Here is a 24,695-nt window from a genome sequence, read left to right as displayed (position 1 = left end):
CTTTTGAGCGAGGGGCGTGCCCTGAGAAGACTGACGTCAAAATCAACCAACAAAAGACTTTCCTTGAATATAAATGTGACCATGAGATTGCAGCCAAGAAATAACTTATTGTTTTATATTAGTGTACATATAATTGTCTTTAATTTCATACACAGGATCCACACACAAAAAAACATAACACCAAGCCATAGCGCCCACCAAACACTGGGGGAAATGAGCTGGTGCATCTGCTTGTGTGTGGCTGCCCTCTGCAGGTGGCACAAGCCTTTTCTTCTCCACCAGTCAATTGATCACATTATTAAACATCCGTGGTATATATACAACTTGTTTGAGTAAAATAATGAAAATATGAGGATTTGAAATACTTAAAATAAATAAAAAATATTTTCAAAAAATTGAAAAAAATAGTAAAAAAAACTTGCTCGTTGGTCACTTTGCCGTGACCCGGATTCGAACCGGGGTTGCTGCGGCCACAACGCAGAGTACTAACCACTATACGATCACGGCGAGCTACCTGAGCTGCCAGGCCTCGCCAGGACATACAATAGATAAAGGTACCCTAGCAAAGTTATGTGCACATTGAATTTATTTTTTGTTTTTTTCTAAACGCATTATTATTTGCGTATTGGCGACACAGCGAGACGACAGAAGAAGAGCCTGATATCGGACTGTGAGGAAGAGCGGCATGTCAGAGTGGTAATAATAACCTATAACTTCAGGAACGGCCCAGGCCTTCGTGGGACCCTAAACGCAAATTGACTTGGGGTCCCCTACTACACTTACACAAATTGAAGTCATGATTTGGCTCGACAGGGGAAGGGCGTTATGCTTTTGTCTATTTATTTATTTATTTTTTTGGTAACTTGTTTTTGACTTGTTTTAACTTCTTCAAGGAAAGGATTCTTTAAAATAGTGTAAACCAAGCATATAGTTGCTCACACAGACAGCTCAAAAATAAATGTAGGCAACATGACTTTGCTAGATGGTTGGCTTAGACAAACAGAAATGTAACTATTTTGTTCACTAGTTGCATACTGTACAACAGTGTATCCATCATGTTGCATATTATTGTTTCGTCAAAATGTACCTGTGCTCTTGAGGGCCCCTTCGTGGCCTTGGGGCCCTAAGCAACTGCTTAGTCTACTTATAGGCTGGGCCTATAAGTAGACTAAGCAGGGTCTATGCCGTCAGTATAGTGTAGACCGTGGGATAATATACACGTGTATGTAACATAAATAAACGTACAACATATTATAAACACTAGTTCAATTTATGTGCCGTGATATGATGGAAATTTGCTATCAAATAATAGATAATGCTAAACAGAGGGGAAAAAAGGATCTGAGGCACTCTGACTTACAAATTAAATGTCAGTTCAATAAAGGACTTTTAATTTGTAAGTCATCCTTTTTTCCCCCTCTGTTTATCAAGTTTTATACCTGATCTCTGAAGAGCACCTGCGCCTACTTTTTGGACCAATATGCACTCACTTTTTTCTGTTTTTCAATGGATAATGCTTGTTCTCCGCACAATTGAGTTAACAGCACACGGACCCGCGTCTTCTGCTTTCACAGTGGGACTGTCACTAATCCCTGAAGTTGTTTTGAACAGAACAGAATTGAGCCTGTTAAACCTTCACAAATAGCAGTAAACACAAGGGACACCTTTATTATAAAACAGGTTAAGAGCATTTGAATTTTGCAAATGACCGAAAATAAAATATTCTGGTTTGCATTTGTTGATAAAAATCTGTGAGACTTTAGTGTTTACAGATGGATCATAATGAGATTGGGACTTGAGAAGAGCTTATAACTGAGACTGGTCTTAGTCCTGCTGTGGTCTGGTTAGTATAGTGGTTCCCAACCTTTTTTGTCTCTTGGACCCTTCTTTTTTTCATCTTTTTTTTTTCTCCCAGAAGGCCCAACTGAACCCCACATGAATATTTCTATTCATTCAATAACGTTAATAATACTATTCACTTAAATTTTTAATCTGACATATAAGTACCCCCTGCTCAGGTCCCTGTACCCCTGGTTGGGAAACACTGGTCTAGCAGTCCTGGATGTATGACTAAAGGGTCTACACTACAGCAGTGGGACGCACAGAGTCAGTACATGGAGTTCTCAAAGTCACATTCTTATAATAATTATTATAACAAAAAAGTTGACAGTTATGTTTTTTTCCTAATCACATCAGGAGCATCAGTTATTTCAGATACAAAAAGTCAAGCATGTCATCTTCATCATGCTCTTCTGGCGTGTTTCTTCCCACCGGCGTTTGCGCGACACACTCAGCCTTCCTGGTAGATGGCCGGACCGTTCCTGCCAGGGCTTCGTGGGGCCTGCGGTGCGAGATGTCCGCGGTGTGAGCTTGTGCCTTGTGGTTCATTGTGGGAGCAGCCTTGTTTCTGAGTCCACAGGAGGCCACCAGAGGCTTTCCCACGTTCAGCCGCTGGCTCTCGGAGTGACGCCCGCTCTTGCCGTCAGTATAGTGTAGATCCACTCTGATGAGCAGCGACTCCTAAGAGCGAAGGAAATAATGATGATGATTTAACTAATAGGAAATCTTAGCTAGTCCTACACAAGTCTAATCATGTATTTCAGTCCTGATTATTGCTATATCTCACATCTTATCCTTAACATTCATACAGGTTTTCAAAAAAGTGTCTATAGTTAAGCGTTTCTGGATTTTCCTATTGCATATTCTTGCAATGATAACACCATCTAATCTCTCTCTACCTTTGCCCTTCTCTGAGTGAGACAAAAACAACCACATTCACGCGCTGAGTCAAGAGTCAGTGTACCTCAAGTGTCTGTAGCCCACATAGCCATAAGGTGCTATCCGGGGTATTTAAGTGACCATTAAGCAGCAGGGAGTCGAGTTCTCCTGACATGTCCTGTCTCGAGAATGCGTTTTCCATTGCCTACGGAAAAAAAGAGGAGATGCACGATTAGGGGATAATAAGTAACCACCAGTATTTTAGTCACAATTGACGATTAAAAAATGGAAAAAAATCCTTTAACAAAACAATGCAAAATGTATTCGCTATAATTGAAAACAGTAAATTATATCAAGTGGCATGCCAATCTTTGTTGAAATGCAGTGCAACTGAACTGCTCAAGACACTTATGAAATGCCACAGACTCAGAGAGCAAACTTTGGGCGAGGTCGGAAGATATCGTGGCAGTCTGTAAGATTGCAAAATGAGGAGAGAGAGAGTGAATCTCCTGATTGGTCATGATGGCCACTCCTAGTATACAAAATGAGAAGTGTGAGAACAAAATTTCAAAAGTAAAAGCTCTAGCTCCTTCCTCCTCTCTCCTGTTACGGCTATGTTAATGTTAATGTTAAAGTTATGGTAGACTTATTAATCCCCGCAGGGAAATTTGTTGCCACTGGGGCAACCTGTAGGAGCAGTGCACAGCCAGAGTAATGGTCTTAAACACCTGGCTGGAGGATTAACCTGTTGTACACTATTTTTTTTTTCAGTGGAAGGGGAAACCGGAGAACCCATAGGACAAATGGTTACAACATACAAACTCCAAACAGAAAGGCCCCGTCCAGGGATCAAACCTGGGACTTTCTAGCTGTAAAGCATGAGCACTAACTGCTGCGCCACCGTGCCGATTCACAGCAAACCTCGTCTCATTGGTCAAAGTTAGGACACTGGGGATTCTGATTAGTTGCTGAGATCATCAAAGGGAGGGACTTAAGAAAAAATATAATAATCTAATATTACAACAAATTGCATGCAAGACATTTAAACTTACAGACTATCACTTGAAACACATTGCTATATAAAAAATACCTTATTTTTGTAATCGATTATGTAATTATTGTAATCGTAACTGAATTTTGATAAGTTGTGCAGCTGTAAATTCATTTTTTAAGGGTGAATCTACTTTTGCATTATAGTATTAAGGATAAATATTGCCATATAGAGTGTTTATAGTAAAGCCAAGAGTGTCCTGGGAGTCACAACCCCCACATTAAAGACCCACTCATCAATAACCTGATCAGCAACATTCTATGTCCTATTTTATACTCGCCAAGCTACTGCAGTAAAGTAAGCAAAGACAAAATACAACCGTCTCAACACTAGATGGCGCCAGAACCTAAAGACATGTCAAACTGAAGCACTGAATCAAAATAGCGTATCTAATAATACAACTCGATGTATGACGTCTTGTGCCTTACAGGTTTACTGCTAAGGACAACAGTGCAATCCAGAATGTGAGGCTCCGATCGTTTGACACTGGCAAACACCACCAGGACGTTGGAGAACAAAGCCGAGAAGCCGACCTCCACTTGCGCTCCGCAGGGAAACGTCACGCATCTCTTCTGTGGCAGCTCTGAAATACATTTAAATACAACGTTACGAGTCGAAAGACAGAAAGAAACTTGAGAGGAGGGGTGTTAGAATTACATTCATACCCGCAGCTATTTCTATGAGAGAAATTAAAAAGCAAAATACAATTATTTCTGGTTGTGAGGGCAATAGTTTTCCAGTTCTTAGGGGACACATTTTGACTGCAGTTAGTATATCTCTATCCAAATTGTGGGATGAACAGCATTTTCCCTATATTTAAGCACCGCTCAACAATGAACTGTTTTATGAATGATACAAAATGTCACTGCACTCTTGTTTCACATGGTGCCGTGCCCTTGTGACCAAGAGGAAATGAAAATATGTGGTTTTCAAATACATTAGGCCACCGCACCATTTGCTCGCCTCCAGCAGACGTCCCGCAGAAGCAGTTCTCTGGAGTGTCCAGCGCTGTGCACCGGGTCGGTCAGTGAGCGAGCCTCCTTCAGCGTGTGACGGACCTCGACGGCCTGCTTGCCTTTCACCAAAGGGTCGCTGTCCACATCTGTGTCGAAGAAAAGAGGAACAACCGTGAAACGAATCCTTAAATAACAAATGTATTTCACTCTCCTAACAGTGATGATTGTGTGATGAAAAAGCTCCTTGAATAAACAGCTTTAATTATTCATTAAAATCAGCGTTGTTTTAAGATGTTCTTAAATGTTCCCGGTGTCATCATTTCAATAGTGCAAAGAACTTTCACTTCTCCCATGCCTTCTGCAGGAATGGGAGCATTGTGGTATTGCTGATTGGTGGTTGACCCTGAGAGCAGAGCCGGCAGCGTGCAAGCGGCACAGCAGCTGCTTTGGCCTCACATCTCAGGTTTCTGCTTGTTCTCTTGCCAGGAGTCGCAATTTCCTTAGAATGAGGTCATTGGCTAATGGTGCATGGAAAAAAATATTCTGCCATCACCCATCTATCACAGTTGCTGATATGCCGATGTGGGTCAACTTTATTTATTTATTTGTGAATACATTTATTTATTTGCTTATTTTCTTTCGTAATGTAAAGCTTACCTTCAGACACTCTCTCTAAAACATGTGTGACTTTTTCTGGCAGCAGGATGTGCTTGTTCAGGTACTTGGTGAAGATTCCTGTGCTTTTGCCACGATCCTGGACCTCGTACGCCTGAGCATCTTCTCCTCTGCAGCGGCACAAAGACACAGCGTGTTGGCTTATTAGAGCCTGCACTCAAGGGTTAGAATACAGTGTCAAAACACATACGTTGCGTATCCATAAACCGTGTTGCCAGAGGGTCTCAAAGGCTGGATGACTGACGGGACACTGTCCTGTTTACACCTTTGAAACAGACAGATGACACGTTAGACAATTTTTGTTGAATCAGGTGTTTTAAAAAAATCAGTAGAGGGTATGCAGATGATGTCACTGCAGGGTAAAAGTGAGGCTAAAGGCAATTTGGCTTTATTCTCTTTCTTTAACCTCTAAACCCCCACATGGCAACAAAAACAAGGATGAAAAAGCAACAAAAACACCACAAAAAAGTGAAAAAAAACACAACAACAAAAAGTGATAATAAAGAGGTAAAAAACACTTTAAAAAAAATGTGATAAAAACACGGCAACAATGCAGTGTCGATCCGTTTTGCAGGTGGTTCAAATGAGGCGTTACTCTGACTAAACATTCCGGGCAAGAAGCTTTTAGATTTAAGTAAAACCAAACTGGAGAAAATGCGCTTGGTTAAGAGCTTAACAAATAAATAAGGGCTCTGTGAAAAAGAGTAGTATGTGTCCCACTGTATTGGCTTCTTCAGGTGGTACGTATGGGCGAGTCGTCTGAAAGTTTCGATCTGGTGTCACTTTATTTTACACTACCTTGATACATTGTACCTAACTAAATTACATTATTAAATGATTAATAGTACAATGTAATGAGCGTTGTAACAATCTGTAATAACTTGTGCCTATGGGTTAGATACACAATGGAATAACTTGTATTAGTACTTTGTAGCTACATAATGTAATAGGACACGAGACCCTTAGGGATAGAGCTTAAGGTTAGAGTTGGGGTTAGAGTTATGGCTTATTACATGATGTACCTACAAACTACAAATACATTTTATTCCATTGTGTATGTAACCCATGGGTACAAGTTATTAGACATTGTTACAGAGCTCATTACATTGTACAACATTTTGTTAGGTACAATGTATCAAGGGTAGTGTAAAATAAAGTGTCACCATGGTTTACACCCACTTTGTATATAATTAATTACATTTTACCTCCTATTTTAGAGCCTTTCATTTTGATTTGATCTTGATTTAGGTCTGGTGTTTGTTCCTTTATAAAACTTTGACCTGTCCTCCACCGCAGTAATAAACAATAAGAACATTATGATGCCATGCGGATACAAACTGTTAAAGCATCTTACCATGTTCTACAGGCATCCAGAAGGATGACACTGAGAGCAGTCCTCCTGTCCTGCATTTTGCGCATGATCCTTTGGACACAGACACACTTTGACGTATTGTAAGGCTGTGGAGCATCAACTGCAACAAGGTAATTTCTCCCGGCGTGCTCAAACCCATGGCCAGCATAGTAGAACAGCCCTGATGAGGACGACAAAGCAACATTTTATCAAAACGTCACCCACGTCTGTGACAATCTGAAACGGTTATTGTTATCATAATTCAGGCCTTTTCGCCGTTCTCTGTGCTCAAAATGAGAATAAAACAACCGATAGTTTAAGGTACACCCTTAATGGGGCTAGAGAGTCTACATAGATCATAATGATATCAAAATAAATGCCTATGCTCTGAAAATAGGTGTGTGAAACAATAAAAAAAACGACTAGCTCTGCTTGTGTAAGAGGGAGTTCAGTGGGGACATTAAAGTTCTAAAAATAACACAACAACAAGTTCTTAAGAAGAAACTGACCATCACGTCACACCAAGAGGGAAGTACAATCTCACATTGCGAACGCTGGGGCAGCACAATTTGAAACAATTTTTAACACGTATACACAAGTATTGCACTAAAATATGAACTAATACAAGAATCACATGCATTTCAGAACATGTTTGTAGAGTCCTAGCAGACGCTACATTCATCGATGCAAACATTCAACCTTAAAGGAAACATAAAGTATGAAATACAGAGAGATTTTGAGATACACACCATACACCCCTGTATCCAGGAGCTGAATGAAGTTGTCCACAGCTGCAGCCATCTGGTCGGCTGTGAGGTCCAGGAGAGACAGCACCCTGAAGCCCAGCTCCAGCAGAAGCTGCCCCAGCTCATGGACATCCATGACAGGAGCCAAAAGCCCGAGGTAGTGTGAGTAGTTCAAGTTTCCAATGAGCAACGCAACTTTATCAGTGGCTACAATAAATGAAATCATCTTTAGCTACAGTAAATGACAATAACACAAAGTTTCATCATAGTGTACCTGTAAATGTTGCTGGAGGTGCTTGAATACGTGGCTCCACTGGCACTGGAATAAAGCACAACACGATTAGAATGGAAGTGTCTGGCAGCATTTAAACTTTACAGCACAGTAATGGCAAGGTAATATGATAGAAATAATATGGTAATCTACCTAAAAGTGTACTAACATTACAACAGGACACACAACAAATGTATTTCATGCTAATTAATAATGTCAACTTTTACCTTAACCCAATATCAAGGGAGTGGTGGTGTGATTTATATAGAAATGTCTCTTGTCTCTAAACTTATTACGCTATTTCCATCCTGTTATCGTGTCACAATTGTGCTGTAAAGTGACGTGTGACCAAACATCTTTCTTTGAAATGTTTTCCTCAAGTTATAAACAATATGCGTGACAGCCTGTGGTCTAAGAATGTCACCAAAGTTCTTTAAAAATCAGTTTCTGTTCTGTCTCTTCCTGCAGTGGCGCGTCTGATAACATTCTTCGACTCTGCAGATGGGAAAGTACCGAGAAATCCTGGTGCAGTGGAACCAGTTATGTTTAGTGACGAAACGAAAAGAGCGTGTGTGTGTGTGAATATTTACTGTAGGCTCAGCAAGTATTCATACCTCTCTGCTTATTCCTGTGTGATACTGAAATTGTACACTTATGGATAAAAAAACACTCAGGCTTATATACAGGCTGTAATGTTTTCAAAAACGGGAATGGATTACATTTGCCACAGAATACGCTTTACCAATACTGTAGAATCTAGAATTATACACTTCTAATACACGACAGCTACATAATAAACTCAAAATAATGAATGTGTCTGAAAACGTCTCACAGCACGTGATAAAGTGGAGTAAACCAGTCACTCACTAAAGTCCACATCAGCAGGATCGCTCCAGCTCTCGCCCAGCACGCTCGTGACCGCACACAGGTATGTTCCAGCATCTCGGGACGACGTCTGCTGGACCTGCACACAGAGAGGTACTCGTTTACAACAAAGTACTCTGAACACATCACGGACTGTGGGTACTCTACTCTCTCTGTTTTCCAGAGGTATCCAAACATGTTTTCTCAAGGGCAGGGGTCAAAATGGCTTGTTATTAGAAATCTGTGCAAATCTCAGCAGCCCCCGTTGAAGGTTTGGCTCTCGGCCCCCTGACTGTGAATAGTTCAATGTACAGAGCGGTTTTACACCTCTATGTGCAGGCAAAGTGGATCAGAATCATTTAGAGGCTTAAAGGGTTTAGGGGAAACAATAGGTCTACCATCTGAGCCACCATGTTTACTCTTTCACACACTCAGAAGGGCACACTCTTTACCAGCAGTTTTTCCTTTGTCTGGGTGCTCAGAAGATGCCCATTCCGGTACCACTGATACTGGGGATGCGGGATCCCAAAGGCCGTGCAGCGGAGAGTCAGCCTGGCACCGGGCCGAAGTGTCTGGGGTTTAGGGTTGACCGCGATGTGAGGCTCGCCCTGCCACCGAGGCGGTAAACCTGATAGTGTTTGAAAGGCAAATAAAGAAAGTCAATGCCATAGGGAGAAGTCCGTTCTAATGATGTTGTGAATAGAAGCGCCAGAGATGTCAGTTCGCACCGTGTAAAAGCAAATACCTGATTCATCGACGTCCAACACTGTAATATGCGCCCAGTCGCTTATTTTGCAATTAAAATGTCTGTCATTTACGCGACATGAATATTTCTGGGATTCCTTCGCTTTGATGACGAGATGTGGCTGCGTCGCACCTGCTACCTGCAATATGTTCAGAAAGACAATAAGGCATCCAAATAGGCAAGTGGTTGTCATGAACTATTATTAACATTTTGGCCATGTTGCCGGAGTCGGTACCTCACACACTTCCTTATGGCCGTCCTTTTGAACGTAGTTGAACCATTGGTATTGTAACGCGCCCGTGCCTTCAGCCAAGACGCTCAGTCTGACTGTGTGGCACACCGGGACGCACGCGTTTACCGGATGGCGCACAATAACTATTTCTGGAACAATTCAAACGTTTTGATTAGATGATAACAATAACAACAATAAAGTAATAATTAAAAGTAATAATTACGTCTACTTCATGGAAAACTATTAGGCTATTTTACCTCCAATCATATCCAGTCTTCAGTGGGTCTTTGATTTAACATTGACGATGGTAGAGCATCTTAGTGAAAGAAACTGTTGCATGTCAGAAGTCTGTTGTGAGGCACGCGCCGGAGCAACTGGACAGACTTAACTTTTTTCCCTTCTTCAAATAGTTTTCTTTCTTTTTTTTTTTTTTACTTTTACCACTTCCTTTTTACCGGAATAGTCATGACACCATCACATTACCAAGTTGTTCGTTATAGAGGGGCAGGCAGATTATGCGCTAAATAGCGCAACAGCCTCTTGGTTATCCAGACCCACGTTTCTTGCAGACATTACGGTAATGAGCGCGTCCTGTCAAAAGGTTGGCCTTTAACTCGAATAAAGTTCAGAAAACGGGCACCAGTGTGTATTGCAATCGGACAGCAACGCAATGGCGTGGGTTTGATCCAAATGGGGCAGTATTTTAAAAAAGAAAGAAAGAAAAGAAATAGAATGTTTTGGAAATCATCACTGCAAATACTTTCCTGAAATATTTATGACAGTCAGGCACTGTTTTCGTCTAAAATATTTGTGTAAAATATTACTGGAGGGCAATGACTAAACATTTAGTGAATTAGAAGTCGTTACAACTCTAAAATCAAGTTTCAGAGAGTCTGACGTGCTCTGGCACCTATTTGTAGAGCTGCTAAAAATAAGCCCAGCCTGGCAACACATGCTTGTCTATGATAGGCAGTTGGAGAGATTCTCCTCACAAGCTCAGACTGCCAGGACAACACTCAGGGGCCACTTCATGGTGAGTTTGAAAAAAGACTTAGAAACTCTTGGAGTTAATGCTAAACTATGACTACATTACACTTGTTAAGCATGTGTTTGATCCTGAAAACCCCTGTTCCTGCTCATCCTATTTATAACCCCCTTCTATGTAAGCGTTTGCATGGGAAAGGACAAGTAGGCCTCAAAGCTGTTTTTGACTTTTGTGTGAAACTCTGACGGTGTTCTGTTTGTGTCTCTTCCAGGGCCTCTGTGGGAATAACACAAAACTCAAGTGGCACAGGCCCTCATCATTGCATTTCTTTGGATATATTTATCTTCATTTTGGCTGACAATGACATCCAGAAGGCCAATGACTAGATCTTTTTCCGGTAATGGAAGGACAAGCAGCTTCAGCGAAGAAGAGGGCAGCTCTTCAAACGGCCGCAACACTTACCTGTCCAATGTTCGGCCTGAAAACAGGTAAGAGTGATTTTAAATGACGTGACCCTACAGATGTCGTGGGTATATCCACAGTGCAGAATGTTTCAGAGGAGGGCAACAGAATTTGTAGTTTGGCAAATTAAACCAACAAGCAATTTGGTGACTGACAAGTTCCTTTTATGTACCTCCTCTCCGAATAGCTATTCAAGGTATTCTCACTACAGACCAACGAGGTAAAGCACACTTTTGAGACATTCCTCCCAACTAACATGTTAATTTGGAAAGCAGCTCACCCAAGTGTAACAGTGATGTTGAAAGACCCACCTCGGACTGACTTTGCTCTGTTTTGCCTGATGTCCTTTCACTCTTTTAAAGTGTACTACTACCACAAGTTTCCATTAACCAGTCGTCCACTTAACGGGGCCAGTTGTTGGAATGTTGACACAGAGATGATCGAGGCACAGCACGGTAGTAGTTGAAACCTTCTGATCGACTTTGTGTGTTTCTAGGAGCACCTTATGCAGTGTCATGGCTCAGCTGACTGAAGATGTGCAACCCTCCTTCGAGACTACGCTCAAATCCAAGGCAGTGTCTGAAAACTGTAATGTGAAGTTCTCCTGTGTGGTAACAGGTAGTATTTACACAAGTCACCTCTATCTGCACTCCCCATTTAGGATTACAGAAAAATATATTACTCATTCAGAGACTTTCTCTCCACAATCTGTGATGTCTAGAAGGCAGTACATTTCTTAGTGATTAATTATTGCACTTTTTAGTTTTTTGGTGGGTTAGTTTTGATGTCATGTCTTTTAAATGTTGACAGTGCACTTCATCCTTCTTTCCACTTCTCTTATTTGTTTTTTTACCCTAAAAATGCCTAATAAACGGAAATGAGATGTAATATTTAGGACTATTGCAGAAAACTAAACATAATGCCCTATACTTCCCTATTAAGAAATTGTTTTGATCAAGATTCAAGCATATTTTTTTTGGGGTAATTTTCTTGTATGATAACAATATTGCAAGTGTTCCCTCTGTGCAGAACTTTTAGTATTCTAGTCCACTCACATTGTGTGGGATGTGCACGTTTGTGTGTGCCCAGGATACCCGGCTCCTGAACTGAAATGGTACAAAGATGATATGGAAATGGATCGGTACTGTGGGCTTCCCAAATATGAGATTGCGCGCAATGGCAAAACGCACACTCTCCACATTTACAAGTGAGCCCATCATCACCCTTTATTTCATCACATTCAGGAAAGCTATTCGCTGGATTAATGACGCTAGCACGTACTCCAGTTGGATGTTTACAATTGTAAGGGTTTTGTGCAATTATTTAGTCATATTTCAAAAGATTAGGTGTAATCGGATATTTCACAATTGTAGTTCCTTCATGTTAACTGCACTGACACACGGCAAAGGATCATCTTCCATTCAGTTCTCTCTGCTTTTTTAAAATGTGGATGCAACAACGCAATGCACTTCTGACTCAGTGATTCAAGAACATTCCATTAAATTAGAATATTAAAATATAAAAGCAACAATAAAATAGTCAATAAAGAAGAGCAAGAATAAGAGTAAACATCCTCTGTGTAATTCAATTGCTATAGAGTGTTGGAATAATGTACTTTTTGTCTCTATTTTTAGCTGCACGTTGGATGATGCGGCAATTTACCAGGTCTCGGCCTGCAACAGTAAAGGAATCGTCTCCTGCTCTGGCGTTCTGGAGGTGGGCACCATGAGCGAGTATCAGATCCATCAGAGGTTCTTTGCCAAACTGAAGGCCAAAGCTGAGAAGAAGAAACAGGACCTTGAGGTGAACAACCGCAGGGATAGAGGCGATTTTGGGCAAGTTCAGAAAGAGACGACAGTGCAGAAGAGCCCAGAGCGGACACCGAGAAAACGACCCATTCCAGAACCAAAACCGAGCGCAGAGGAGCCGCTGGCGGGGGCTGCAGGCACGGGCAGCCAAAACACTGCTCAAGAACCTGTCCCACCCTCACCTGTAGCCACCCCACCAGCAGACTCTGAGGTGAAAAAGGACAATGAGCACGATCTAGCCAAAAAGAAAATCAAAATCTCAAATTGCTTGGATGCACAGACCGAACAACCCGGGTCACCGAACAGCGGCGGTGGTCGTAACCAGGCAATGGGCAACGGAGGAGGAGACAACCACTATGATGGAGGCATGGGTTTGGCACAGTTTTTGGCTGAGGCGCTTCAGTCTCAGGCTGCAGAGGACAAACAGGTCTCAAATAACGAAGAGGCAACTGCAGGCACTGAGAGTGCACAAGAGAAAGCTCATGAGGAGGACAGCACACATCAGAAAGAAGAGGAGATGGTACAAGACTCATTACAGGTACAGATGCCAGGTTTAACCATCAATTATTAATTATTATACCACGGTCTGGGTGAATACTCAATTCTGATTGGCAACTGGCGTGCGTTAAAATTGTATAATGTCTAAATGTCATATTATGTTCTGTATCACTCCACTGCAGCAACATTTGAGTTGGAACTAATTTCAGGTAAATCAGCTTCAAACATAAAAAAAACTCCCGCCCCAGACTCAGACAAAAAAGCAAGCCACAATGAATGAGTTTCATCGCAGCGCGTCGTCGTGTTCTTGCCTCCAAGTCGTGCATTAAAACTGTATAATGCACGCCTCCGAGTTGTTTAATCCTTGCATAATGATTATATTTGTCACATGAGGAGGATGATGGTGAAAGGCTTAGCAACAAAAATCTATTAAAAGTTATAACGTTAAGGTGTACTTTCCCGTCATTGTGAGGAAATCTGTCCTCTGCATGTGGCTCGATCTTGAGCTAGACTCACCGTCAGAATCACCTGGCTGGAGGATTAACCTATTGTGCATATTTTAGATTGATGAGGGAAACTGATGCACCTGAAGGAAAACTGCCCAGACACAATGAGAACATGCAAACTCCACGCATGGTCGGGAAGCGAACCCAGGACCTTCGTGCTGAGAGACGAACATGAATAATAGAAAAATACAAAGGATCCAATCTCTTTCAGACCTTATTAACATTTGTTCATGGTGTTTCCTGTCATTATAGCTGTAAAATTAATAATGTGACATCTCTTGTTCCTTTGGTTTCAGGACAAAGCAGACCACGAGGTGAAAGAGGACAACAAAGAGAAGTCGCACCCAACACCGCCAAGTCGACAAAAGACCAAGCTGCACAGCAAGAGTCTCAAGGAACATACGGAGCACAAAGAACATAAAGAACATAAAGAGCACAAGGACCACAAGGACCATCACATCCAGGCTTCCCTCTCCTCCATGCTCCACTCTGTAAAGGACTTTTTCTTTGGGAAGAACAAGAAGGATATCTATGAACGCCCAGATCACATAGAGAACGATGCATCGGATTCGCCTAGCATTGCAGAGCAAACTCCACCATCTTTCTATGTCCAGTCTGAGAGCCGGTCTGAGTGCAAGGTTAAAGAAGGCGATGAAATGCCGATGGAGGTCACGCAGGTGCAAGAAGCTACAACAGAAAGCTCACAGAAGCAGGACGATATGCAAAGAGCTGAGAGTGTGGTGGAGAGCCCAGGTCACGGCACAGCGGGGGGGCGTGCTGACCAGGCCATGGAATTGACAGCAAGAGAGGAAACGCCATTGTCCAGTGCCCAGCTCCTCACTGAGGTATGGCCAGCTGCCTCACACTTGAGAGTTATATTTAGGGAGCTTTTCTGACAAGATAGAGCAGGAGAAGAATGTTTAAGATGGAGCCGAGCCACACAGCTGATTGCTCAATCGTGGAAAAGCATGAGACGTGGAATAGCCTTTTAAATTCCTTTTTGTCACAGTAAAAACAAATCCTCCACAGCAAAAACAACAGGGGGGAAAATACAGGGCAAAATCATAGTTTCACATCAGTGTAAGGTAGCCCAGACAACTTATCAACAGTGACTCCACTGTTTCTCTTTCAAGTCTCCAAACCAATGCAATGTGAAGTGACCTATTGAAATAGCGATGGTGGTGACAATATGATTTGTTGCGTAATTGGGGATTTGGTGAGCGTTTGGAAATCTATCATTAGAATCACTGCTGGATAATAATAATAGGATGATGATGAGAGTAATAAAATAAATATACATCTATGCACAAAATGAACAGAGCTAAACAATTACAAGAGAAAACAAATAGAGAGAAAAAGTTTGCTTATAAATCTTTAGTTATTTTGACTTTTGCATCCCCAAAAAGTTGTATTTTAGGACAGCACACTACAATTATTAAATTCAAAAGACTGCACTTACTTAGGAAGTACAATATCATTTCCAAACAACAAAATATTCTGTCACTGTGGAATCTTCTTATGTATAGAAGCTGCTAGCCCCAGTGTTTCTACAAACATGAAACTGAAAAGCATTCTTGTATTATCATGTTGCATCATGTTAATTTTTCTGAATCATTAACAGCCTGAAGAATTTCAATGAGAGATGTTTCCTCCAACATTTTCCATTATTTTCAGAGCTACAGTAAATTGAGGCATGGCCAGTATTAGTGCATCTTGTGGTTGGGTTTTTCATCATCTTAAGTTATTGTGACTTGTACTTTTTGTCGCTGCTGTGGTCGAGTATGTCGAATGCTTTAAGAATGCTGAATTGAGAAAGTGTGGGCTCGCTGTAATAGCCCTGATGTACCTTGTGCACATGTGCTCTATGTAGGAGCATGTTGACCACAACTTCTTCATGCTTGTAACGTGACTCTAGTTCCTTTCCACTGAAGCAGGAACTGTTCACTTCATGTTTAGCGCAACAGACAAACACATACAAAGGTCACAAGAACACTGCATTTTAAAGTAAATAAAGTGATAGTTAAGGATTTGGTTTACCAATCTGTGTAATTAAAAATGAATAACTTTTTCATTTTTAGTTACAGAGATAGGTAAACCTGATTTATTGTACTGTAGCCTTAAAGTAACATCTGAGAAAGTACTCTTTGACTTTGATAATAGTCGAATAAAAAATATTTTTTTCCTATTCATAGCTTTTATTTAATTGAATTTGCTGCGGAATGAGACAGAAGTAATGGCATACCTCAACAGCTCGCTAACTAACAGCGTGTCTCAGCCCTCGACTGCCACTTGATTTATGGTTTTATGGAAACCAGTAAACATTGAGACACCGGCGCATGACACAAGCAGAGCTTCCACAAATAGGACGGCATCCCATAAAACATACATTTGCACAATTTAAACACGTGCCTTAATTGGTTGCTTTCAATTCAAGAACACTCTCAGGTCCCACTCTCAGATTGGGGGCAATGTGCCTGTATTTCTTCACCCTATATTCATTCAAACAAATCTGATTATTTTATTATAAGCTCCATTTGGATTTACCGTATCTAATCCGGAAATTAAACAACAAAGTAATAATCTCCCATTGAGAATGTCATGGTTGTGTCATCTGAAACCCACAAATATTTATTTGGAAAGGATCTATTTTAGTGACACCATGACTGCTGTAAAAGCCTGACCTTGTTCATCCTTGTGGTGATTTGTAGTAAAATGTCTCAGAATGCCAAAGGTCACATGTGAGGACTGAGCTGTTGAAAATGCTGCTGTGGCTTCAGAGTCTGAGTAAAGCAAAGGTCAAGATCACTAATTATTTTAAAATGTTTTTAGTAACAATACTATACTAACAATAATCACTTTTACACTTGACCATTGCTTTAGGTCATTAATCATTCTTCCTCTGCACTCATGGAGATTGTGCCTGAGGCTGATGTTGTTCAACAGCTCCTGGGCTTTTTCCTACACATTTCTTGGATTGATTTTGGCATTTTTAGCTCTTGTGAAAAGTGTACTTTAGTTTAGTTTAGTTTAGCTGTTTACATTCATTTAGTTACAGACGTCATATCATTACACAGTAATGGAAGCTCAAAAGGAGTAGGCTGAAGCTGAAGCTTATGTGTGCCGACCCCTATATTCAATAATTACTGTCCTCGTGCATTTCACTTTTGTATTCCCATTGGGAACTCATTGGGATTACATTGATAAAGTTACCATAAGAATATGCAAGGTTCAGGTATATCTTTTCATACCCAGGCACACACAACCACGAGCATGTACCTGATTATGAGTTATTTTTCTATTCTAATTATTTTCAACAATACAGTCAATCAGTGATATAGACCTTACAATCTGCAACATTTGACATGGTAATAGCTTGTAGCTACATTAGACGCATTGTCACAGGGTACTCTATCTGTTAGCATGAACTTCTTATACTTCTGTGCAAATTGTTTGCTATTTCTTCTTGACTGACACTTCAAGTATTCTCTACCAATGTAGTGTTACACCCATCACCTAGAAAGAAACAGCTTTGTGCCCCGTATAAATAGTATAAATTGTGTGAAATGAGAATTATGGTGCTGTAATATGGAAATATTTTGGCTCTTTGGTCTAAAGACTAATATTTCATAATGGTGTAAACCTGCTGTTCTTTATTTTCTGTCCTAGGTGGTGAGGAAAGACGACCAGCTGCTTAAGAGCTCAGATAGTAGGTCAGACGACCGCATGGATGTTCCAAAGCATCTTCCAAAAGCCCACTCTCCGCCCTTTCAGCGCCACCACAACCAGGGCTCAAGTGTAGGCAGCACTGACACTTCACTCCGACTAGAGGAGACGAGTGTCCATAATCCCACCTTTGAATGTCAGCAACACACTCAACACATCCATGATTTGGGTTCTCAGTTGCAAGATGATGAAACAGTGTCAAGTGAATCAAGTCATGTGCAATGTGTGGTTCCGGACAGGAAAGTGAACGAAGAAAATATAGGGCAACAGGCAGTGGTGCTCTCTGCTGTTCAGGAAATGAATGTAGAACCGCCCTCTGTGGTCACTGACAGCACGCACAGCACACAGAGTCAATCAGTAACCAGCCAAGAGTCGACCAACTGGAGCTTGTCTGTAAGTGCAAATGTAGCCCAAAAGACAGAAAAGAATGTGGATCAACAAGAGACCATAGAAATCCAGATTCCCATCGAAACAATTCCTCTAATCCAGATTTCTACTATAGAGGACAATCAAGACATACAAGCTGCCTCTCAAAATGACATTTCATTGACTGAGCTCATTCAAGAAAATATTGAATCTTTACCAACCGAAAACCGTTTGACAGGCTTCGTGCATGATATTAATGCTCTCCCAGAAATAAAAATATGCTCAACAGAAGATATACCTGAAATCCATGCAGTTGTTCCAGTAATATGCATAGAAGATGAGATGCTTTCTCCAACAGCCGAAGTCTCACAACTTGATGTCAAAGAGGGTCCGTCTCTTATCACGCCTTTATCACAAGAAATGGAGTCTGATATTTCACAAAAGGAATTTAATAATTGGTCAAATGTTATCATACAGAATGATTTTGTGTCAGATTTTTGCACACAAAAAGAGCAGGAGGTGATGTCCCAAGCACATGAGCCACCTCAGATCCATTATCCAATTCCAATCATAAATGTGTCGAGCACAGAGGAGGCAATTGGACTGTCCTCCGATATGAGCCCATCCTTGGACACTGCCACTCTGCCACTGTTTGTGACCCCGCCCGCCACAGATACGCCAGAGCACAGAAAAATACCTGAGCACAGAGAAGCGCTTGAGCAAAGAGAAATCACTGAGCGACGAGAGACACGGCAAACTGAGAACAGAGGAATGATTGAGCACAAAACATCTGAGCATTTCACTGAGCTCAGGCAAGAGCCTACCACTGAGATCAGAGAAACACTAAAACATGGAGATTTACTGGCCATTGAGCGCAGAGAAACACCTGAGAATAGAGAACAATCTGAGGTAAAAGAAACAGCTGTTTGCCGGGATTTACCCACTTACATAGAAACAGCAGAGCAAAGAGAAACAATTGAATCCAGAGACATAACAACAATTGATCACAAAGACACAGCTGAGACTGAGCAGAGAGAAGCTGATGAAGCCACAGGAGTGGAATCACAAAGCGCTGATAAGCAGCATCAAGGTGAACAGGTGGAACCGAATATTGTAGACAACAAGCTGACAGTGGTGTGTGAGGCACCACAGCCTGATGTGAGTGTGCTGGCAGACAGCATTGAAAATGAAATCACTCAGTCCCTGAAAGAGGCTCGGATAGAAAGCTTTATGTCTGTGGAGAGGCTGAGCTTCAAACCCCCGCTATACCCATCTCTGAGCCCAGCCAGTTTGCGCAAGTTCATGTCCAAAACCTCCACTGATCCAGACACTGCAGCAGACCGGCAGAGTGACAAGGCTGACGACTCTCTGAGTGGAGGCTCCACTCCCACCTCCTCACTTTCCTGTGAGAGCAGCCCTCGCTTAAAACGGCGCGACAGCCTCTCCCTCATTCGCTCAGCCACTCCAGAGGAGCTGGCCTCAGGGGCAAGGCGCAAGATCTTCATCCCCAAAACCAAAGAGGACAATGAAGACAGCAACAGTAAAAAGGACAGCCCCTACATGTCCCCTGGACAAACTCGCCGGGGAGCCTTTCTGCAGCCTCCCAGTGGACAGAGCACCCCCCCAGTGGAGAGGCGCTCACCGCTGCTCAACCGCAGGAAGGCCACACTGGAGGTGCCTAAAGTGGTGGAAGAAATACCTGTACCAGAAGAATTCAGCAACAAACAAGAAGAGAAATCTGGAGACAAGAAGCCGGATCCTCTGAAAGGTAAAACGTGTCATTTTCAGCGTATTTATTTGTGATTTCACAAGGTACCCAAATACCTCTGGGTACCTCACGATTCAATACGATACGCGATACATGGCTCACAATAAAAATAACCTCACAATAAGCCGATACAGTGACAGTTGGAATATTGCACAAAAACAAGGAGACATGATTTTTTAAGAAAAAAATGATTTTTAACCTTTTTCTTAACACACTACATTTCATTCATCATTTGCAGTCATGCACTTTGTATCAATTTTTTCTTAAATAAATAACTGAATAAATGATCCATGACTGAAAATGGGTCATTGATCTGTCAGTAACAGCACTTCATTTACATTTAAATAAACAAGAAACCACAGACCCTATTTCAAAAGGAATAAATCAACCACTAAATTAATCTTATTTATAATGATAAAAACTGTTATCTATCTATTGACTGTGAACACAGGGGTGCACTGCTACCTCATTAATATGCATGACATTATCAAAAGTATCAAAATCGGAATTAAAAGTATTGGTACTGTATTGTTCCACAAAATATCATGATAAATCACAAGATCAATATAGTCAAACCCCTATGGCTAACTCAAAGCTGCCATATAAAAATCTGTGTTTACAATCCTTGATGTTTTGCACAGCTCCTCAAGTGATCCGTAAGATTCGAGGTGAGCCATTCCCTGATGCCTCGGGTCACCTCAAGCTTTGGTGCCAGTTCTTCAATGTCCTGAGTGACTCCACCATTAAGTGGTACAAGGATGAGCAAGAAATACTGGAGGTGCAGAGGAGGTATGTCCAGTCTGAGGCTTGGTGCAAAGACATAATGCTAATAACTACAATAACTGCTATGTTTATCAAATCGCATCTTAAAATTATGAATAGTCATTTTGCCTGCCCCATCTCTAATAACCATCACATGGTATCAGAATGTTGTATGTCATCTGAAGCCCACAAATACTATTAGGGGACACATTTCTATAATGATACACTTTTCTTTGAAACCAAGCCTTACTGTGATATGTGTTACCATGTTGTGGAAGGCCATAACAAATGAAAACATCACTAACACGCTTAGACCTGTTTTAATCAGGGTAGATTTAAAACTTGTACTATGACTTTTAAAGTCATAATTATGACTCTTTTTTTTTTTTTTTTTTAAACAAAGAAACGGGCTTCCACAACTTGTGGCTCCAACCATTGCTGTTTCTCTTTTTGCAGTGGAGGAGATGAGAGTCAAGTGGCGCTGGCAATTGTTCTGGCCTCCACCCTGGACTGTGCCGTGTACGGCTGCACCATTAACAACGAATATGGAAGTGACACCACTGACTTCCTGCTTAGTGAAGACGGTAATTGTCCATGTAAAATTATTCTGGCCTTAATACACTAAAGGTTAAAATGATCACCTATCCCTTTGTTTCCACATTTTCTTAGTTATGGGAGAGATTCTGCTCAAAGACGACCTAGAAGGTACACATTTTTTACATTATATAAATCCACATTTACTGCTATATTTATCCAACCATACCAAAAAACCTGCATAGAACCTATTCATTCTTTGTCCACCATCCCAATTAAAGGTAAGGTATATAAATTGTCAATTTAATTGTAAATATTTCCCCAAAATTACTCTATTCCTAGATATTAAGTAGACATCCCGAAAATCAAATATTAATTTTACTGTAGGCAACTGTTGATTTAGTCACATTACATGATGTTTTGGTACTTGAAAAAGTTATACAATCAGAAAGCAGAGTAAGCCTCATATTTTGGATCATCAGATGCTATGGCTAAAACTTTGGAATAAACATAAACGGACTCTCAGCACTTATGCACTGCTCCATTAGTTAAAACTATTGACTGAATTGTGGAGATTCTGATTTTGCAGTGTGGATGTGTCCATAAACCTGTACTTGAGTCCATGGAGTTTAAGGCAGCCCAATGAGTGTTTTACATGTTATAAACCAGTAACAAAGCAAGCTACATGCACAGCTTTTCAGCTGAAACACAGCGCTACCAGATCCCATTTCATATTAAAGTATTGTATATGTTCTGCAGTGGGAGAGGAGATAGAGATGATTCCACTGACATTCAACAGAGGCCTGGCGGACTCGGGCAGCTGGGGAGGCAAGTTCTTTGGTCGGATCATGACTGAGGCGGTGCACCTGGGAGAGGGCTCGGCGCACAAAGCCAGCAGAGCTAAGGTCATCTATGGCCTTGAGCCCATCTTCGAGTCTGGAAGCTCCTGCATCATGAAGGTCCAAAACCCCATTCCCTACGGGACCAAATTGGAGAGCAATTTAGCCGAGAAAAACCAAGAAATCACCAAACAAGTAAGAGGAGTGAAGTAGCCTAAGTCAAGGGTCTCAGTCGTATGACTTTTTGCATTTATGCCTCCTGATCATTCAAATACAGCAGCAACGTGTTGAATTGTTTACCGCTATGGGAATGATACTAATTTCCTCATTGTATAAACCTCAAAACCCATTAACAGAGCACTATGGTTATCGGAAACATACATGGTAAAACAGCCATTATGACTGTGACGTTTTTTACATTAATTCCTGTGTTACTTATCTTAAATATGTGTCGTTTTTTTTTTTTTTATGAATAATGTAAATTATAGGAATTGGATCTGGATTCAAGCGTTTTACAAGATGGACAAATGTTTTTGTTTTATCGTGATGATATGATTTTGAATATTGAAGATTCTTGTTGATGATATTGAAGCAATTTATCAAAAGTATGACCTGCCCACAGGAATGCAAAGTTCAGAACATGATACGAGAATACTGCAAAATCTTTGCTGCTGAGGCTCGAGTCATTGACAACTTTGGCTCTGCGCTGGAGTAAGACCCTTTTATAATGTTGGACATTGGTGCTGCTTTAGTTAAAGAAATTCACTCTGTGTAATATTCTGCTTTTGACAGAGTGGTTTCTCAGTATTTGATGTACCGACCTGCAAACTCTGTACCGTACGCCACTGTGGAGGCTGATCTGCTGGGCTCTTTTGAGACCTACTGCTGGGTGGATGCTGGAGGCAAGCTGAACTCAAAGGGCGTCTCTGAGGTGGAGCAGAAGAGCTGCACTTTGCAGCATTGGCTCCATGAGTGGACCCACAGCAACCTGCTGCTCACAAAACTAGAAGGTACACTGCTCCCATGCTTTAAAACTTCAAATTGTTATGTGCGAGTAGTACAAAAATATATATATATACATATTATAAGGTGTCTATTGCCCTCTGTTGGCGACAGTATGAACTGGACAGAACTTGGCTTGTTGACAGTGCCATATTTAAGCTACAAGATGTTGCAAGATTCCATTTGGTACTTAAGCAATTAATAAGTGTTGATTTGTATAAAGCTGCTCTATCATTAAAAGTGCTGAATAAGAGGTTTTAATGCAGTAGAAGAAAAATGTTTAATATCTCTTTATTTTTTTGCAGGAGTTGATTTTAAACTTACCAACATTAGAGTTGCTACCAAGTCCAAAGGGTTAGTATTTCCTGAAAAACAGTGATATCCGATTCCTGCTGCCAAAGCTATTTTACTTGAGGATAATGTGGACTGTCAGGAAAAAGTAAAACAGTGATTTTGTGTTTTGCAGATACCAAGGACTTTCAGAGCGTGCCTCTCCAGAACTGTTCGAGCAGTTCCTAACTCATCATCAGTGTAACTATTACTGTGGACTCCTGGGTCTGCGGCCGCTCAAATCTGTGGACAGTCTTCAGACGCCCAGTAAGATCAAGGGATCCCGAAGTCCACTGCTCAACCGCAAACTGAGCATTGGATCCGGGAGCCCACACGTGCAGAAGAAAGCCTCACTCAGCCCACATTCACAGAGAAAAGCCGGCTCCAGCCCTAAGGCGCCCAGAAAGAGTCAGGACAGAGACGACAGTAACTCTGTGGAGAAAAACAGGGCTGTAGACAGCAGGTAGGAGCGGCCAGGCAACAAATGACACAGTTTTACAACCAAATGTTTGTATATTTTTCTAAAGCTAGCAAATATAATGAGGATTTGAGCACAAGGATTAGAAGAGACTGAACTATGTTGTGAAACGTACTGTGAATTTAAAAATGGTCTTATGCTTTATGCAGAAGAAGGCATTTGGCTTTGATAGTCGACAAACCCAGGGGTAGGCAAGTTTGTCGGGGCATTTTTTCAGAGTTAAAAGACCTCCCGGTGGTGGTCACTACTAACAGGTTAGACTAAAGGGCCTCCTACTAGAATTTTTGTAAGGGATTGACAATATTTCCATTATTTCTAGACTACTCTAGAATACACTGTGTGTGTACTTCTTAAAATCATCTTGGGGCCAGTGTATCTATGGTGATTTGGCCCCACAACTGATGTTGCCTACCCCTGCAGTAGCACATACTGTATGTATACAGTAGTTTTTTTTCTGTGAAAAGCCTCACAGCATCCAATCATATGGACATGAAGACAAAAAAATAATATGTTTTTGCTGTGAATCTCCAAAGGAGCTCACATTACAGTGTGGGGTAGTTTCGGATCGGCCGGTTCTTTGAACTATTGGAATTAAACCAGTTCTGGATTTGGAAACAATCAGAGGCAGCAAACTAAAGTGCCTGAGTCAGATACTTGGTAGGAAAGCTAATAAGTAAGCTAAACACAATCCTTTAGAATGCAGCTTGATTCTATGTTTCACTGTACACTTTGCATGAATCCTTGAACTGGTCAGAACTAATGACAGTATTATCTATTATTCAGTCTAAGAGGACTGACAATGTGCTAGAGACAAACGTATGTGTGGATGAGTGACAAAGCCCATGATTTTGTAATAAATGTGACATTTCTTTAACATAGGAGTGTTCATTCATTACAAGGTATTGTGTTTACATCTTGTAATCAACTCAACGAGAATAATAGCACAGACAACATGTTTATAACAATGAAGATAGTCATTTTAAAATGTACATCGTTTTTTTTTTTTTTTTTTTACTTTATTGTGA

The 24,695-nt window shown here is 41.1% G+C and overlaps 2 protein-coding genes across 2 annotated transcripts; one reads left to right on the top strand and one right to left on the bottom strand.

Annotated features, from left to right (window-relative positions):
• Positions 1-2,026: 2,026 nt before the first annotated feature.
• malt3 (MALT paracaspase 3) lies at positions 2,027-10,003 on the bottom strand. The gene is made up of 14 exons (XM_079568120.1): positions 9,867-10,003; positions 9,613-9,758; positions 9,378-9,516; positions 9,085-9,260; positions 8,636-8,732; positions 7,772-7,816; positions 7,501-7,704; positions 6,755-6,932; positions 5,591-5,665; positions 5,383-5,510; positions 4,722-4,871; positions 4,198-4,352; positions 2,804-2,923; positions 2,027-2,520 (listed from the first exon to the last, which is right to left on the bottom strand). The coding sequence occupies exons 1-14, from the start codon at positions 9,874-9,876 to the stop codon at positions 2,206-2,208; spliced, it is 1,938 nt and encodes a 645-aa protein (XP_079424246.1). The 5' UTR covers positions 9,877-10,003; the 3' UTR covers positions 2,027-2,205.
• A 516-nt stretch (positions 10,004-10,519) lies between these two features.
• alpk3a (alpha-kinase 3a) lies at positions 10,520-24,544 on the top strand. Its single transcript, XM_079568076.1, has 15 exons — positions 10,520-10,642; positions 10,866-11,082; positions 11,553-11,674; positions 12,146-12,263; positions 12,691-13,402; positions 14,165-14,713; positions 17,535-19,725; positions 20,367-20,514; positions 20,944-21,071; positions 21,157-21,192; positions 21,781-22,055; positions 22,483-22,571; positions 22,653-22,870; positions 23,168-23,216; positions 23,329-24,544. The coding sequence occupies exons 2-15, from the start codon at positions 10,955-10,957 to the stop codon at positions 23,657-23,659; spliced, it is 5,094 nt and encodes a 1,697-aa protein (XP_079424202.1). The 5' UTR covers positions 10,520-10,642; positions 10,866-10,954; the 3' UTR covers positions 23,660-24,544.
• The last annotated feature ends 151 nt before the right edge of the window (positions 24,545-24,695 follow it).

The sequence above is a fragment of the Gobius niger genome (genome assembly GCF_951799975.1).
Source record: "Gobius niger genome assembly, chromosome: 12".
In the NCBI taxonomy this organism is placed as follows: domain Eukaryota; kingdom Metazoa; phylum Chordata; class Actinopteri; order Gobiiformes; family Gobiidae; genus Gobius; species Gobius niger.
The sequence above is the reverse complement of the archived record's forward strand: the minus strand, read 5'-3'. Positions and strand labels throughout refer to the sequence as shown.